General features: G+C 38.6%; 1 protein-coding gene across 3 annotated transcripts in view; it reads left to right on the top strand.

Annotated features, from left to right (window-relative positions):
- TTC37 (tetratricopeptide repeat domain 37) overlaps positions 1–11,766 on the top strand; it is an 89,544-nt gene extending 77,778 nt beyond the window's left edge. For 2 of the 3 annotated variants that reach the window (XM_024206841.3, XM_024206849.3), the window contains exons 36-41: positions 956–1,077; positions 3,410–3,568; positions 5,426–5,578; positions 7,819–7,949; positions 9,437–9,560; positions 10,872–11,766. In XM_024206841.3, the coding sequence (XP_024062609.1) occupies positions 956–1,077; positions 3,410–3,568; positions 5,426–5,578; positions 7,819–7,949; positions 9,437–9,560; positions 10,872–10,949 (767 nt within the window). In that variant the 3' untranslated portion in view covers positions 10,950–11,766. The remainder of the gene's footprint in view (positions 1–955; positions 1,078–3,409; positions 3,569–5,425; positions 5,579–7,818; positions 7,950–9,436; positions 9,561–10,871) is intronic. The other variant, XM_029910902.1, reaches the window with a different exon arrangement.
- Positions 11,767–16,572: the final 4,806 nt, after the last annotated feature.

Below are 16,572 nucleotides of genomic sequence, written 5' to 3'. Positions count from 1 at the left end.
AGTAAAATATTTGTTGAAAGAGACTTTTGAACTTAGAATCAGATTTCTGGTACAAAATATTGCTGTTCATAAGAGGTACTTATCCAACCCTGGAACACAAACAAAACAATGTAAATTGTGTCCAAGGAGCACTACCCAACTCAACTCATATTTTGAATATCAAACACTCACAATGAACTGCTTTGTTTATAGATGAAAAGTTGTTCAAAATTTTTTACCAAACTTCTGCAAACGTAATGCATTTGAGAAAATCATAAGCTTTTGTGGACAATTCACAAATGGAAAAGAAGCTAATGATTACTCACAAATTGCTCCTTAAGTTCTCACTATAATACTTCTCACTATAATACTTCTGAATACTAGTATCCTTGGTAGGTAAGCAAAGAATACAGGGTCAGAACTAAGATTATTTACAGAATCTTAACTCCAGGTGTCCTGGCTTGAAAACATTTTATTTTCAATACTTCTACTACAGTGGTCTGATATTTAAATCAATAAATTGGTACATTATGTACTTTATGCTAAAGAAGTTTTGATCTGGGATAGCCTGCCTTTGTTTATTGTATCTATAGCCTCCCTTACTAAAAGGGCTAACGGTTGACTGACTTTTCTTACTATTTTGAAAATTAATTTCTCTAAAATATATGCTTCAGTTATTTTATCAACTCTACAAGTTGATACCTACCTTAAAACAAAATAAAAACTGTGCTCTCTTTCTAAGTCTGTTTTGCTGTGTGTGTGTGTGTGTGTGTTTGTGTGTTTGTTTATATGTGGAGTGTATATAGTATGTATGTATGTAATAAAAATACTAGGGAGTACTGTCACTTAGCCTGTCTGACCTATCATCATGATATGCACTAGGTCTTCTTTAGTTACTATGACTCAAGCCTGATATGTGGCAGGGCACTAGAGCATATCTAGCAATACATTCTTAAATGCATGTTTACATTTACAGCTAAAGAAAAGGACCTTTCAGCTGAGTACATCCAGGCTCTTGAAGACTGGTCTCTTTGTCAGGCTATTACTGGTTTGAAAGAGACTGGTAGAATTACAGAAGCTGAGGCTCTCTGCACAAAGGTATGGTTATTACCACTGTCATTGCTGCTTCATGACTGAGTGGAGCACTAATTCCTATGTATTATATATGCAATGGTAATAAACAGCAAAGAGCAACAATCTGTTACAGGAGAGCACAGCCCAAATGCATAAACTGACTTTTTTTCACCTTTTAGTAAAGGAAAGACTATTCTTTATCAGTAGTTTTATAATTCAATTTAAACATACTGACCATTTAAATTGGTTAAATAATTGTTCACCAGCCATGGTCAGTACATTATAGCACAAAAATCCCTACTTCAACCTGATCTTATCCCATCTATCTTCATGTGCTTATCTTCTTGTCCCTCCTCACTTATGCCAGCAAAAAATAAATTCTTACAAAAGTTCCAAAGGCATTTTTCTCCAGAGGGAAATGCAGTTGGCTGTATTGTGGGATGAATGACTTGCTGTGTACTCAGTCACATTGATTATTCACTTCCTAGCCCACACTCAATTTTCAGAATCTTGACTGCAATCCAAAGTGATAGGTACCATTTAAACTACACCAGACTGAATCACCTGAATCATTAGAAGTGTTTGCATTGCTAAAGAAAAATTAAATAAATGGTAAAAATTCAGAAAATATCTTATGAAAGCGTTTGTGGTTTGTTAATTTTCTAGTCTCAGTAAGAATAAATTTCTTTTTTGAAGTGGCATGTGTGCATAATAGACAGAGAAGGCTGCCACCTTGGCAGAAGTATTTGCAAAGCAGCCCATAGATCTAGTGTATAAGCCATTCACCAAACATTCCAAAATAAATACAACGTAGAGTCCTGTGGCACCTTTAAGACTAACTCTTAAAGGTGCCACAGGACTCTCTGTTGCTTTTTACAGATCCAGACTAACACGGCTACCCCTCTGATACAAAATAAATACCTAATTCTTAGCCAATGTGGCTTTTTTACGAAGGCTTTTGTTGCTGTGGTGACCCAGTCAACCTACTTTGCTCATGTATCACCTTCTCCCTGGCTGCCACAGTCTCTTTTAAGATGCTGTTGGTTACTGCCCTTGAGTAAGGTTCAGTGGACATGCCACCTTTTGAAGAGCAGAAATTCTCTTGCTTGTCAGTTTTCCTTTAATCAGCATATCCATTGACCTTCCTGTACAGGAATACATTAACAAGAGAATTAGTTTGTACATATTTCCCTCAGGGAAATATCTGTATAGTTCATTTTTTTTAAATGTTAATGAACCTTACTATGGTTTCATGTCTTAGTAAATTTAGGTTGGATAGCACTTTTCCTTGGGAGGGAGTTAAGAGGTAGGTCCTCTGTCCTTGAAAGCTCTAATCACCTCAAGATCTGCAGAAAGAATCTGACTGAGGAGTGAAGATCAGGAACATACCTATCTGTTTTTCTTCTCTGAGCTAGGCAAGACCATTTACTTATGTGAGACCATTCCTTAGTTGTTGAGGGTAGAACTGCTGCAAATACCAATCTCTGACTAGGGACCAAATTGCATCTACTAGACTGTTGCCTATTTAACCCTCTGGAATAGCTTGGAATGTTTTTGATTATTAAAATGTCTGTTACATATGTAGTCACTTAATTCCCAAGATACACCTTTTGCTCCAAATAAATACCTTTTAAAAAGGAATCTGGGTTGAACTAGGTTTTTGAAATGTGTACTGATTTGGACAGTGAAGAACCAGTCTGTAAGTAATATTTTGGGACTTTGCTGCTAATGTAAAGAAAAGTGCATGCATTAGAACCACGTGATGGCTGCTGTTTTATTCTGAAGTCATTTCTGGAAGGGGAAGTGTGCATGTGTGTGGCATCTCCTTCCCCCCAAGACAAAATAAATGGAGGACACTGCCCTGAGAACTCACAAGTCCCTGGAGATACGCTTAAGGCCAGTTCCAACCACATGATGGCCCTGTGCCTCTACATTAGCTTTGAGACTCCTCCTCTCCTCTGGCTTCTGGGCCCCATGGAGTCATTAGATTCCTATTCCTTGTTCTTCCCCTCCACATTGGATATCTGCCTTTCAACCCCACCTGTAAGTATGGGGCAGGTGCAAGACTTTGGACAGATTCCCTATGGGACTTGGGAACAATGAGTGTTCCTTGCTCACTTCCTCGTGTGAATCCATGATCCTGCAGACAGCTTTCAGGAACCTTCCTGATGTGCAGAAAAGGAGAGATTAATAAACAGAAATAGTTTGCTGCAAGTGGATCATAAGGAGGGGGCAATTCTCCTCTCATATTTTTCTGTGCAAAATGAAAAGTATTAATAAGAATGTTCTCAATTTTTAAATGTATCTTCTAATAACTTTTTGCATTTAACTCATTAAAAACTGTTTTTGGTTTTAGGGTTTAAAAAGTTGCCCCAATCACCCAGATCTGTTCCTGCTCTTGAGACAAGTTCAGTGTAAACAGCTTTTTCAGTCACACAAAGAGCTTCCAGATGCCATTTTGGAGGAACTTCATAAAACTGTCATGTCCAACTCCACTTCAGTAACAGCATGGCATGTAAGTGGACTCTTTCTTCCTGTTTCAATACACATCCCTATTACAGAGGATTATCTGAGAAGGGACTCTCTGAGTTAACATTCCTCCTCTTTGCACACTAACAGCTGGTGAGATGAGAGTACTAGATAATGATCTCTATTAGAGAACTGAAAGTACATAGTCCTTATGAAGGCAGGAAAAGTGTAAATTTATGTTAACTTAATTAGGTAAACATGTGAAATTTGCCGATCTTGACTTCCACATCACTGGTCCCCAGTGAAACTTTGTAGCTTAATGTACTATAACATGTGTTACTAGGCACAAATAAATGGTTCCTGAACAGTGTACAAAAAACTGGATGTGTGCTGTCCCTGTGTTTCCTTCTGTTTGCACTCTCTGCACAGGTGAGTAACTCTTTCCCCGTGTTCAAGAGCATCAAGGCTACCCAATTCCCTGGCACATTTAAAAAAACAAATAAATAAATAAAAAGCTTTATTTCCTTTCCTTATTACTGGAAGAGAGGATCTAACTAAGGTTACCAATATTGTATTTCAAAAAAGGGACTGTTTTCTTAATCAACCCCACCCTTATATTATTTAAATAATGATATAATGAAAACATTCTTATTAGTACTATTCATTTTGCACAGAAAAATATGAGGAGAGTAATCATTCCTCAAGAATCACCTCTGTGCATTCATATTACCCACCCACCTTCCCTCTCTTCCTCAGTTCTAAGTAACATCAGGACTCTGCAGTTGGGGAGAAGAAAGGCTACTGGTTATCCCCCCACCCCAATGTACACCGCTTTAAGACAGTTCTACTGCTTAATGATGGATGCAAAAATCCCACAAGCATAAACATAGAGGCAACTCTCTAAAAGAAATTCTTAGGAAAGTGCTTAGAATTGTGACCCTGCTCTCCACTCTGAGAGTCATAAACTGTGCCAGTAGCAGAGGACCAAGGGAAAGGGATCATCTAGGGAAGGTTTTAGACTAGAAGATTAGTTGTCTAGATCCTTTCATTGTTTAATAGCTGCTTCATGACCTAACGGATAACTTTCTGTACAAGCATGACTTACTGATGTTGGAACATCTAGGGTATATATGAAAGGATTTACAAACTCCTGATTTCTTTTGCACCAATACATTTTCATGTCAGTACAAAATAAGCCTCAGTTATAGTCCCTTGCCAACCTCTCTTTAAGAGGAGTTCACTCTACTGTGCTGATGGAGCAAGCAGAAGGATGAGAACACTAGGTTAGACAGACTCCCCTAACTCCATTCCCATCTGTAGCTCCTCCAACAGGAACCTTCTGTCTGCAGAAGTTCAGGTTGTTGTCTGGCAAAAAGGATAACTACATATTTTCATCTGAGTTCAAGCTGTAAGATTGAATATTTTTACTTCCTCACATACAGTAGCATGAGATGGGAAATCCATCTTGTTCAATGGCAGAAACTTTCTAACTTGTCTGAACAGCTTTCCACCATCCTAATAGAACTGTTGTTGGCAATCTAGTGCTAGGTGGCGTGCTCCATTTAAAAATAGCTTAGGAGGTCCCCAGTGGAAAATGAGTTTGGCTACCTCCTAGTTCACAAAACTACAAAATGGTTGGCAGTGTCTGGTAAGAGACCTCTGTTGTGAAATAACATAGCTATAGTACTAAAGGACAGAGGTACACTGGCAGAGCGTGCATGGAAATTTGCACTCTCCTTCCCTCAAGCAGGTGTTCAGCTATAAAATAACCTACAACTAATTGTGTATAAAGATCAACTTAATATATTCATGAAACTTGGAAAACTTAAATTTACATAGTCAAAAATACCTGAATGATCTGTTTTAACGAGCACTACCAAACATAATGGTTCTCTATTTTTAGTGGCTCGCAAAAGTGTACCAGTCTCAAAGAATGATGGTCGCAGCAGAGATGTGTTACAGAAAGAGTCTACAGTTGGCATCCCAACAGGGCAGTTGGAACGGGAAGTTATCAAGTTTGCTCAGGCTAGCTATGCTTGCACTGGAAATCTGCATGGTAAGATAACCACAACTATTATGATAAAATGAATTAATTTTAAAATGTAAGCCATCTGCTGTTAGCTATCTTTTGTAATCTCCCAGATGAAGTCCTTCCATAAACTGCGGGAAACTGTAAGACTTTTGTTCTCTTTTGTGAACTACTCCATAATTAGCAGAAATGGTATTCTCATTTAGTGCTAACATGGATGTGAATAAACCTAATACACTCTAACTTTAAAAGACTATTGATTGTTCTTAGACTTCTCTCCAGGAATATTTTGTGTCTAAAGGAAAAATATATGGCATAATCAACTAAGACCACTAAGCTTTATTTTCTAATACTAGATTATTAGTTCTGTCATCCAAACTGTCTGTAGTATAACTTCTAGTTTCAAGACTCTTGCATCACTGAACATGTGACATTTGTATGAGTTGCATTCATTCAGTCTTATTATTTATTTTCATTTTTATTGCACTAGTGCCTAGAGGTTTCAGTCAAGTTTGGGGCACAATTGTGCTGTTTGCTGTACAAACCCATAGATGGTCTTTGCCTTGAAGATCTTAGAGCCTAAGGAATGTCATTCTAACCTGTCTCCCTAAAAGGATCAGATGAAAACAATTACAATGATAGCATAATACGTGCCTTAAAGAAAATATAGGTCACTTTTGACATACTTTTTCTAGAGATACTGAAATGCACACTATCCTCTTTCAGCAGTACTAGTGCTAAACTTCCCTAAAAATGTAAAGGTATGTGGCTTTTTGGATCAACTATGCCATAGGAGAAAGCATGTTTTCTTTTGTTAGGGCTATTCGTATGCTGTAATTTATTGTGGGTCATCACTTCACTAAAATAGGTTGGGAAAACACTCGCTAAATGATCTACCCTAAAATAAAAGCAAAGGCATCTTCTCTTATGCCCAGAATGTTTAAAAGAGGAAACAAAATGAGTTTCCTTTACACCAAGTAGTTCAACTAACTGATGTATTTTGAGTAGTGGAAGAAGTTCTCAAAGTATAGGAAACCAAATAAAGCTCTCTTCCTGATGAGTACGAGAACCCCGTGCCTCGGGGAGAAAAGGTTATCTGTATGGGAATGTTGGCCAGTAGTGACCCTGCCACATCTCACGTGATTCTGCCGTCCTGGCTGGTGACTTTGCTCTTCATTTGTAACTGCCCACAAAATATCTCTACCATGGCAGAACCTGGTGGTGCACCCAACGTACATGTCACTAGGTGTTTGTGTAGAGGTCTTTGCATGCTTTAATTTCATTGAAAGAGTACAACTCTCACTCTTGCTTCAGACTATTTTGCACAAGATTAAAGTATGACATAATTAAGACTGTTTTCTGTATAGTGTATTTCATACTGATCAGTCTTCATAGCTGATTAAATTCTTTTGAAACAAATAAATCAGCTTTTTAAACAAACCTTTCGCTACCCACATTCTCTTGGCATAACCAGAGCAGTTTACAAGACAGTTTCTATTACATAGGTTTGTTTGCTCAGATTTATCTTTAGCATAGCTGAACCCACTTAAATTGCACCCACTCTGGGGCAAATTCTGGCACATTTTGTTGTCTTTAATTATTTCACTTAGATGTCAGTAGCATAATTGCAGTCTCTTACAGTCTTGAATAATCTGTTTCTTATCTTTCCTAGTGAAAATCTGTGCACTTCATATAAACATTTATATTTTACTGTATTTTCTGTCATGCAGAATTTTTACCAAATACATTACCGTCTGTCCTTAATCTAATTCAATGGACTTGCCAAACATGAATTGCTGAATAGTGGCTCCACTAAATAAACATCAATTTAGAGTGGCTGTTTAACTTATGATTTTCTCTTTTGACTCTGTGTACCTGTGAGCATTCAATGTGGATAAATTCATCTCTCCAGTGTAGCCTTGCAAGCTTTCATTGGATATACACATGCCTCCTTAATATAATAAAGTAATGCTGTTTTACTTTGCTGTTAATAACAACTCTGCAGATGAATGGCCAAGTAGAATTTTGCAAGACTGCTGTAAAAGTACTGAAATAATGCAGTTCTGGCTTTCCAGCCCTATTATACCCTGAGACTTGGAAATCTAATTTACCAAACAGGAAAGCTTAAGAATTAGCAAACTTGCAGAATTAAAGGCTAATCATGTGCAGATGGTATGTGTGCAAACAAATATTATCTTTCCCCCCAGTGAAACATTTTGGCTAGTAACGTAGTTACTAAAGTTTTCTTGCTGTCATCTTGCTGATAGGCTAACATTTCAAATGATCATTGGCCATCCTTGGTTCAGGAGGCAACAACTGAAGCCTTGAAACTTTCCTTCTGCCCACTGGCTGTTCTTCTGCAAGCGCTGTTACAGTACAATCGCAAAATGGGGGCGAGGTATGTGTTCTCTATAATAGTATACCCCACAAAAACAATGTCTGGTGAAAGTGAGTGCAGGTGGTTTGCCTTAGTTCAGGGGTAGGCAACCTATGGCATGCGTGCCAAAGGCGGCACGTGAGCTGATTTTCAGTGGCACTCACACTGCCTTGGTCCTGGCCACCGGTCCAGGAGGCTCTGCATTTTAATTTAATTTTAAATGAAGCTTCTTAAACATTTTAAAAACCTTATTTACTTTATGTACAATAATAGTTTAGTTATATATTATAGACTTATAGAAAGAGACCTTCTAAAAACGTTAAAATGTATTACTGGCACGCAAAACCTTAAATCAGAGTGAATAAATGAAGACTCGGCACACCACTTCTGAAAGGTTGCCGACCCCTGCCTTAGTTCAGCTTTAAAAGCTGAAAAACCAGTTGAAAGCAGGGAACCAAAGCAGTAGTATTTATAGTTGGAGTCTTTTGTGGTGTCAAAGGCAGCTACAGCTTTTGGCTAAGCTTTTTAAAAAACATATAAACTAAATATATTTTAACTTTTTTTGCAAGAACTATCTGATGAGTATTGGTTGAATGGGATGGTAGCAGTGAGGCAGTCTCATTCCAGCATGTGCTGCAATTCCATCCAGTCTCAAGTGAGATTCAAAACAAGTTTCTGACCCTTTTTTTCCCATGACACATATTTGCAAAAATAGGAATGCTGGTACCAGCGCACTAGCCAAATTCTAACTTGTGTAACCATATTCTGCCTACCTGAATTTCCCCTTGGATGTCACTTTACTGACTTTTCACTTGCCATAAAATTATATAATGCTGTTGCAAGCTATTAAACAGTTGTTTCACACTAAAGATGGACTATAATGCGTGTGTTATACACACTGGTTATACAAATACATTTTACTAAAAACCTTTTTGCTGGTCACAGGACTGGTGTTCTAGTAACTGCTTCCCTAAAAGCAGCTGTGATACCTTAAAGGTTCATATTATAGTTATTAAACAAGAGCAAATGCCTTTTAGGATTTCAGCGGGGTAGTGCTGCCCAAATTGAGTTTATGGGCAGCATGATGCACAACATACTAGTATAGCAAACATTAAAATTCCACTAATATTGGGTTACTACTTGTAGCAGAAGAGTTTACATTCCCAGGTGTACTTATAGAGGATTGTTCTCAGGGTAGTTATTATCCTAAGTGGAAATAAAAATAACTATGAATCATTATGTACGTTCTGGACATTGAGAGGCAGTGCTGGACCCACAATTGGGAGAAGGGAAGTAGACGTAAAAATTGGTGATATTGCTATCAACTGTTGTCATCGGCTGCAAGACACGTGATTGCTCATACGAATTTTAGCTAAGAGGACAATTTGGTTTAATCACTACAGTTTAAAATAATTCTGACTCTTGGCAGGTTATACAAAACAAGAAAATTGTTAAATGCAACAAATTTCTAGCGATTACTCGGTATTAAATTTTATTTTTGTTCCTAGGGAGACTCGTCGAATGTTGGAAAGAGTGGTGTATCAGCCTGGATATCCAGAAACCATAGTATCAGTTGCACGCTGGTACCTCCTAAGACATTTATATGCCAAAGATGATTACGAATTAATAGATGTAAGAATCAGTCTATTTCTATACAGATATATGCAAATACCAATCGTGTTGACTAGCTTTCTATGCTAGTCCCCATTTAGAGAAATATTTATGGGGTGTGTTATGGAATCTTTCCAGGATTTGGGAAGCAAAAGCATAATATAATTCCAGCTTTGTGTGGAGTCAGTGCTTCAAATCGAAGCTGCACCATGACTGTCAGGCAGTCAGCATAACTAATTGTGACTGAGACTGGATGCTGGCCAATTGTGCACTTCCATCTTGTTTAAGACTGAGCTCTTACAGTAAAAAATTGAGTTTTTTTTAATCTGATAATTTATTTAAATACTTCTTAGACTGTCAGCCCCAACACAGATGCAGACATAGGTCAAGACAGAATGGGGAGGGGGACAAGGGGGAGATTTGTTTTAATTACTATTGAAAGTTGCTAAAAAAAAAAGTGTAAAGAGTAAACATATGCATGTCTCCAGCACATCCAAAATAGCACTTGAACTGCTCTCTAAACCTTCAAACTTTGACTGTAATATCAGAAGCAAGATATTTGCTAACTGTGAATTTTAAGGGAATGGTGTTGAAAGTTCCTGTTCCAAAATGTATTAAAATTTTAGACCACATCTGGGGCAAAATTCTTCTGAGTTCCCTGCTTAGACATGCATTATGGGACACGCGATAAAAAAGAATTGGCAATCGAGTTCTTCTGAACATGATTCTGGTGTGGATTCGTTGTACTCCGTTCTGAGCAATCATTACTAGTGAGAAAATAATGTAGAGTTTGGCTAAGTGACCACAGGGAGTGAGGAAGTGCCAAGCAGAACCTATGAACAGCTGTAAAAACACTAAGCTGGAGAGATCTTCTTGAATAGTACAAAGGCCTCAAGTCATAGAATTAAATTCAGAGTGGGAAACCCTAAACTGTCAGGAAAAACTCCTGACAATGTTGTATAAGTAGGCTGTGAGAGAGCCCCATCACATGGATCATATATAAAGTTAGACCTACCAAACACCCATAAGGGTCCTGCAGGGAGCAACCCTGCATTGACAGGCCATATGACCTCATTGGTCTCTTCTATCTTCAGTATCTTCCCTCCTGTCAGTGAATCACTTAGTTGGAAAAGTGACCTCAGCCCTAAGCAACAAATGATGTCTTGCATTGCAGTGGTTGCAATTTAGTTTTTAAGGCATTAAGCAAACTATTGCATAATACTGAAATATCCCATTTATCTCTGGATATTTGGGTTGCTTGGGTTTTTAGGGGAGCTGAATAGGAGAGATTCAAATATTTGGGTATCACAAATAACTTTTTTTTCCCCACAGGCACTTGTAGCGAATGCCAAAGCTAATGGAGATACTAGATCTCTGGAACTAGACAAGAAATTATCAGCATCTGCCTAGCATGGACTTCTTTCACTGGGCCACCAGAAGGAAAAAAAGGAAATTCATGAAACCTAATTCACACCACCTGCCAGCAAATCTGTGGGTTTTTTTTGTTTTTTTTAAGTGGAAAATCATTTTTTGTTAGACAAAAGCAAATTGCTTTAAAATAAATATTTTTTTACGATGGACACTGCCATCAACCTGTTTTTCCTTTACTTAAAACTCAAGTTCATTTAACTTGTATTTTTCCTCACTGATACATTTATGTTGTGCTGCTGCAATGGAGAATCCATTTTTTTTTTCTGTTGGAGTTTACAGCAGATGTCCATGCTCCTCACATGGACATTGCTTATCATTTTGCACTTGCAGTGGTGCAAAGCAGGATAAGTTTCTACTTTTTGAAACAAAGCCTTAAATTGTCAAAGTAGTATGCAAATTCATATTTTTAAGTTATTCCCAACTGTTGTAACTTGCAGAAATCTAAGATTTCTATAATGTTCATTATATTACAGTTGGTACTCAAATACATTTGCAACTCCACATGCAGTGTCGGGAAGCAAAAAAATATTTAACACTGCAACTGATTAGGTTGCAGACAGGAGGAACCAGATTTCTACAACATACTCTGGGGTCAAGGGAAATATAAATAAGTAAAACCTGAGATTTTGCACAATGATCCGATCCATGGTTGTATTTATCAATGTGTATGGCAATTTGTATTTGATTTTTTGGTAACCCTGCTGTTGACTGCTTATTTGGATTAATCATGATAACAATTCTTGATGCAAGTCTGCCCTGTACTTCCAGGTAATCAAAATAAAATGCAATGAATCTAGTCTGAGTGTTTTGTTGCAAACAATTAGGAACTTACTGTATGCAGCACGTATATTTAAATATGTGCTAATTTTCAAGTTTGAACAGGTTAGCTGGCCTGTTGCTCTTAACTTACTCAAGGGAGGAATGGCAAGGATCTTCTACTATTACCTTCTCCCACACACCGCCATGTAAGACATTTTCCTTAAGGTGATTGGTCAGATAGTTAATGTGAACTGAATGTAGCTCTTGGGGTGGGGGGGGGGGGGAAGAGTAATTGCTTCTCTCTCTAGGGTCCCACTCTCCCTTTGCAGTCTTTGGTTCTTGGCTTAAACTCCACAGGGACTGACTAGGGATCTGACTCTTAAACTTGCTTGCATACATCAAGTAGTGTTACACTATCACTAGCTAACATCCTGTTTCTGCCCACTCATTTGAAGTTTAAAAAACAAACAAACTCACAATGTGAATTCCATGCCTTTATGGTTCATATCAGTTGTCATTTTAGCAATAATCCTGTAGGATGATCTCATCACTTTATATATCAGTAGATCTAAGATTTTAATAATTACACTGACCAGGGCATTGTGGCCTAGTGGGCTCCTTCCATTCCTCCATTTTTTCTCTCCCACAAGCCTTCTGTATGCCACCCCTATTTTCAGGGGCTCTCTCCATTGCCCTTTCCCCTATGCCAGGGTCTCTGTGCGCCCTCATGACATGGTCCTCCATTCTTCCCATCAGTGTTTGTGTCCCCATACCAGGGGCTCTGTGCACCCCTATTTCCCCCACAGACCATTCTTATTTTGTCTTTATCCAACTTTCTTTCAGCATCATCACTTTCAAATTGTATTGGGAGGAGGAATGTGTTTAAAGGCTGCCCTCAACCGGTTTTTTGATCTATAGACCATTCTAGAGGTGGTTGGAGCTGCTGGCTCTGCTAACCAGACGCCTGAGAGGCTCTACCTTTCCCTTCCTTTCAGTTTTATCACATTACAGGCAAACATACAGAGAAATGCTTCTGAGTTGAATGTTGGACCTTCCTTCGCTCAGCCAGTAAATCTAAAGACCATGTGTATTCTAATGTCAGGGTGGGGGAATAAGAGAATGAATGGCTCCAGTCTGTCATTAGCCTTAGTTATCAATCATATAATGTCAGTAATAACTGTTATTGGACCAACTTTTGTTTGTGAAAGAGACAAGCTTTTGAGCTACACAGAGTTCTTCCGGTCTGGGAAATGTACTCCATATCACAGCAAAATACAAGGTGGAACAGATTAAGCATAAGGAGTTAACACATGTTGCAAGAGATGCTTCAAGATGAAGTAGGCAATTAACACCTCTGCAGTCATAGGTCAAAGGAGGGTTAGTGGGTTACAGATTGTTGTAATAAGACAAAACCAGGGTCTCTAGAGAACAATCTGTTCCACCTTGTATTTAGCTGTGACACTGAATACCTTTCCCAGACCTGAAGAAGAGCTCTGTGTAACTCAAAAGCTTGTCCCTTTCACCAACAGAAGTTGGTCCAATAAGAGACACTACCTCACCTACTTGTCTACCCCATATCATGGGACCAACATTACTACATCAACACTACCAATAAGTCATGTCAGTTGTAGATGTTCTTCATGTATTAAAATTATGCAAAATATGCTATGGTGCTTAGCATTTCATCAGACAACAAAAGTTACTTTCAAACTAACAATGCTGTCTCCTTTGAATTAGAAGAAACTATTAGTTGATATTTCTAACCAGATAATTTTATAGCCCAAAGGAATTTATTATACACATTGAAGAAAGAAAGTGAGGTGTAGGTGGTAAAGATAATGTGCAAACTGTTAAGGGAAGGCTCTAATTTAAATTAATGAAATCCAAGAAATATAAGACAAAGCAAGTGTGCAGCCTCCAGAGGTAAGGGTGTGCAAAGTATCTGCTGTGTCCTGTGCAAATGAATTCCAGGTTTGCTGAGGGTGGGATAGGTTTTAGCACTTCGTTCATCTGTAGATCTCAAAGAACTTTACAAATGAAGGCAAGCAGAACCCTCATTTTACAGATGGGGAAACAGCCATAGTGATGAAGTGACTTGGCCAAGGTCAGTGGTAGAGATGGGAGTAAAAAAACAGGTCCACTCATTCCTAGGCAGGTTTGCCATCTAGTGGTGCATACTGCCTTCCTTTAAAGCAGAAATAGGGTGAAATCCTGGCCCTGGTGATGTTGAAGACAAAACTCCCATTGACTTCAATGGAGCCAGGATATCATCCATGATACTTAAACTCCCTCATATACACACAAAATAAAATCAGTTCATGAGAATTTTTTTAAAAAAATCTGTATATGCCATCTCTGTGAATCTCCTTTTTAGAGGTGGTAAGCATACCACCCCTCAATAATACTTTCACCAAATAGGATTTTCTTATTCAAACATTGTTTCACACAAAATTAAATCACAAAACATGACCAGCACACTGATCTAATATATTTAGGTATTCTGTATAGTTTAAATGAAAGCAAAGCATTTGTGAGGGATAGGAACAGTCTTATAACCAATACAAACAGTTTTGATTGGCAAAAAAACAATAGTAACAAATAACTACACCTGTCCTGCCAATGGGGTTACGGTTATCTGACACTCCAAAGTACTCTGAGCCGACTATAGCTCTGGAATCTATCTTTTGGTTTAACATGATGTAAAAATAATATTTTAGCCCAAACTATTTCTTTTTTTAAAAGCATAAGGCCCAGTCCTACATTTTTATTGGATGTGAACTTCCAAGATTGGGCCTTGAATTCTGTTACCTGCCTTGCCATCTGGCCAGACTAATATGCTTTCCACAAAGCCAACACACAAGGAAGAGCTGCGAACAGCCAGGAACCTTTGGCTGGATGTGAAGATGAGTATGAATTTGATCATGATGAAAAGGTGGCTAGAAGCTTGTGATCATGTCTTTTTGCACAACGACTGCCCAATCAACAATAGCAATACTGAAGCTCATATAGCATGTTTATTTCACATGAGATTTTAATTCTAAATTATGTCTCAAACTTGCAATGTAAATGCAAATCAATACTTTGGACAAGATTACACCTGCCTTCATGCTAGAGCACAAAGGAGCAAGTCTGCACACCTGCAGCTGTGGTCTTCCCCTTGTGTCAGGTTTAGGCTCTGTGTAGGATGCTCTGGATCAATCCAAACATCTGTGACATAGTGTGCTACTTTGGAATAAATTCCTCAGTGGCCCTATATTTTGCCATAACTTCATGGCCAATACAAGTAACATTATGGCACCTACTAGTGTCACCTTCATAGGCAGGGAATAATGTGAGACCTATAGGATGAGTTCAGAAGACAGCTGGGTAAGGGTCTGTAGAAGTATATTAGGATTCCAGGTGGCACTATATAGATTTTCTGCTGTTCCCTGAAAATGTGAGAGACAGAGAGTGATGTGATCTTAAAGGGTTGCCAAGATGGGAGCAGCAAACTGTGTTAAGTGCAGACACCTGTCTCATAAGAGTGGTACCTGCAAGGCCCAAGGTGAGTCAAACTTACCAAAACTGAAACACAGAAGGACTGCATTTGACATTGGTCACTATTTTTGTTTTTACACCATTTCCTGTTGTGATTCTAGTTTTTTGCATATACCATAGAAAAGGAAGGTTTCCTTGCAGCAAGAAAAGTATATTTGTTACTGAACTGGATTGTCCTGTTATCTGTACTGAGGCCCCTTCATCAACCATGCTGTTAAAGAGGCTAAGCCGGGCCCCTGCCTGAGGAACTTTTCCCTGTGTGCTGTCCTAGACAAACATGGAAAACCAGAGCCGCTAGGATTATCTGAGTTCTGTCCCATTTGATTTGCTGGAGAGAGGCTCAGAGACAATGAATTTATCAGTTGTGGGACAGAGTATCTACCACAACTGCATTGTGGTCATTCCCCCACCTCTCCCCTGCAAACCCTGGCAAAACTGTCTCTGTCGTCAGTGGGACTGGAATTTAGTGTGTACTAGTGCCTTAGAATCCTGGAACCTGAATTACCAGGTGAACTTATTTCAGGGTTGTTTCCTTTTTTAAAAAACAGGAGTACTTGTGGCACCTTAGAGACTAACAAATTTATTAGAGCATAAGCTTTCGTGGGCTACAGCCCACTTCTTCGGATGCATATAGAGTGGAACATATATTGAGGAGATATATATACACACATACAGAGAGCATGAACAGGTGGGAGTTGTCTTACCAACTCTGAGAGGCCAATTAAGTAAGAGAAAAAAACTTTTGAAGTGATACTCAAGATAGCTCAGTACAGACAGTTTGATAAGAAGTGTGAGAATACTTACAAGGGGAGATAGATTCAATGTTTGTAATGGCTCAGCCATTCCCAGTCCTTATTCAATCCTGAGTTGATTGTATCTAGTTTGCATATCAATTCCAGCTCAGCAGTCTCTTGTTGGAGTCTGTTTTTGAAGTTTTTCTGTTGTAAGATACCCACCCGCAGGTCTGTCATTGAATGGCCAGACAGGTTAAAGTATTCTCCCACTGGTTTTTGAGTATTATGATTCCTGATGTCAGATTTGTGTCCATTAATTCTTTTGCGTAGAGACTGTCCGGTTTGGCCAATGTACATGGCAGAGGGGCATTGCTGGCACATATCACATTGGTAGATGTGCAGGTGAACGAGCCCCTGATGGTATGGCTGATGTGATTAGGTCCTATGATGATGTCACTTGAATAGATATGTGGACAGAGTTGGCATCGGGCTTTGTTACAAGGATAGGTTCCTGGGTCAGTGTTTTTGTTCAGTGATGTGTGGTTGCTGGTGAGTATTTGCTTCAGGTTGGG

The sequence above is a fragment of the Terrapene carolina genome, unplaced genomic scaffold (genome assembly GCF_002925995.2).
Source record: "Terrapene carolina triunguis isolate 2854851 unplaced genomic scaffold, T_m_triunguis-2.0 Scaffold69, whole genome shotgun sequence".
NCBI classification, from domain to species: domain Eukaryota; kingdom Metazoa; phylum Chordata; order Testudines; family Emydidae; genus Terrapene; species Terrapene triunguis.
The sequence above is the reverse complement of the archived record's forward strand: the minus strand, read 5'-3'. Positions and strand labels throughout refer to the sequence as shown.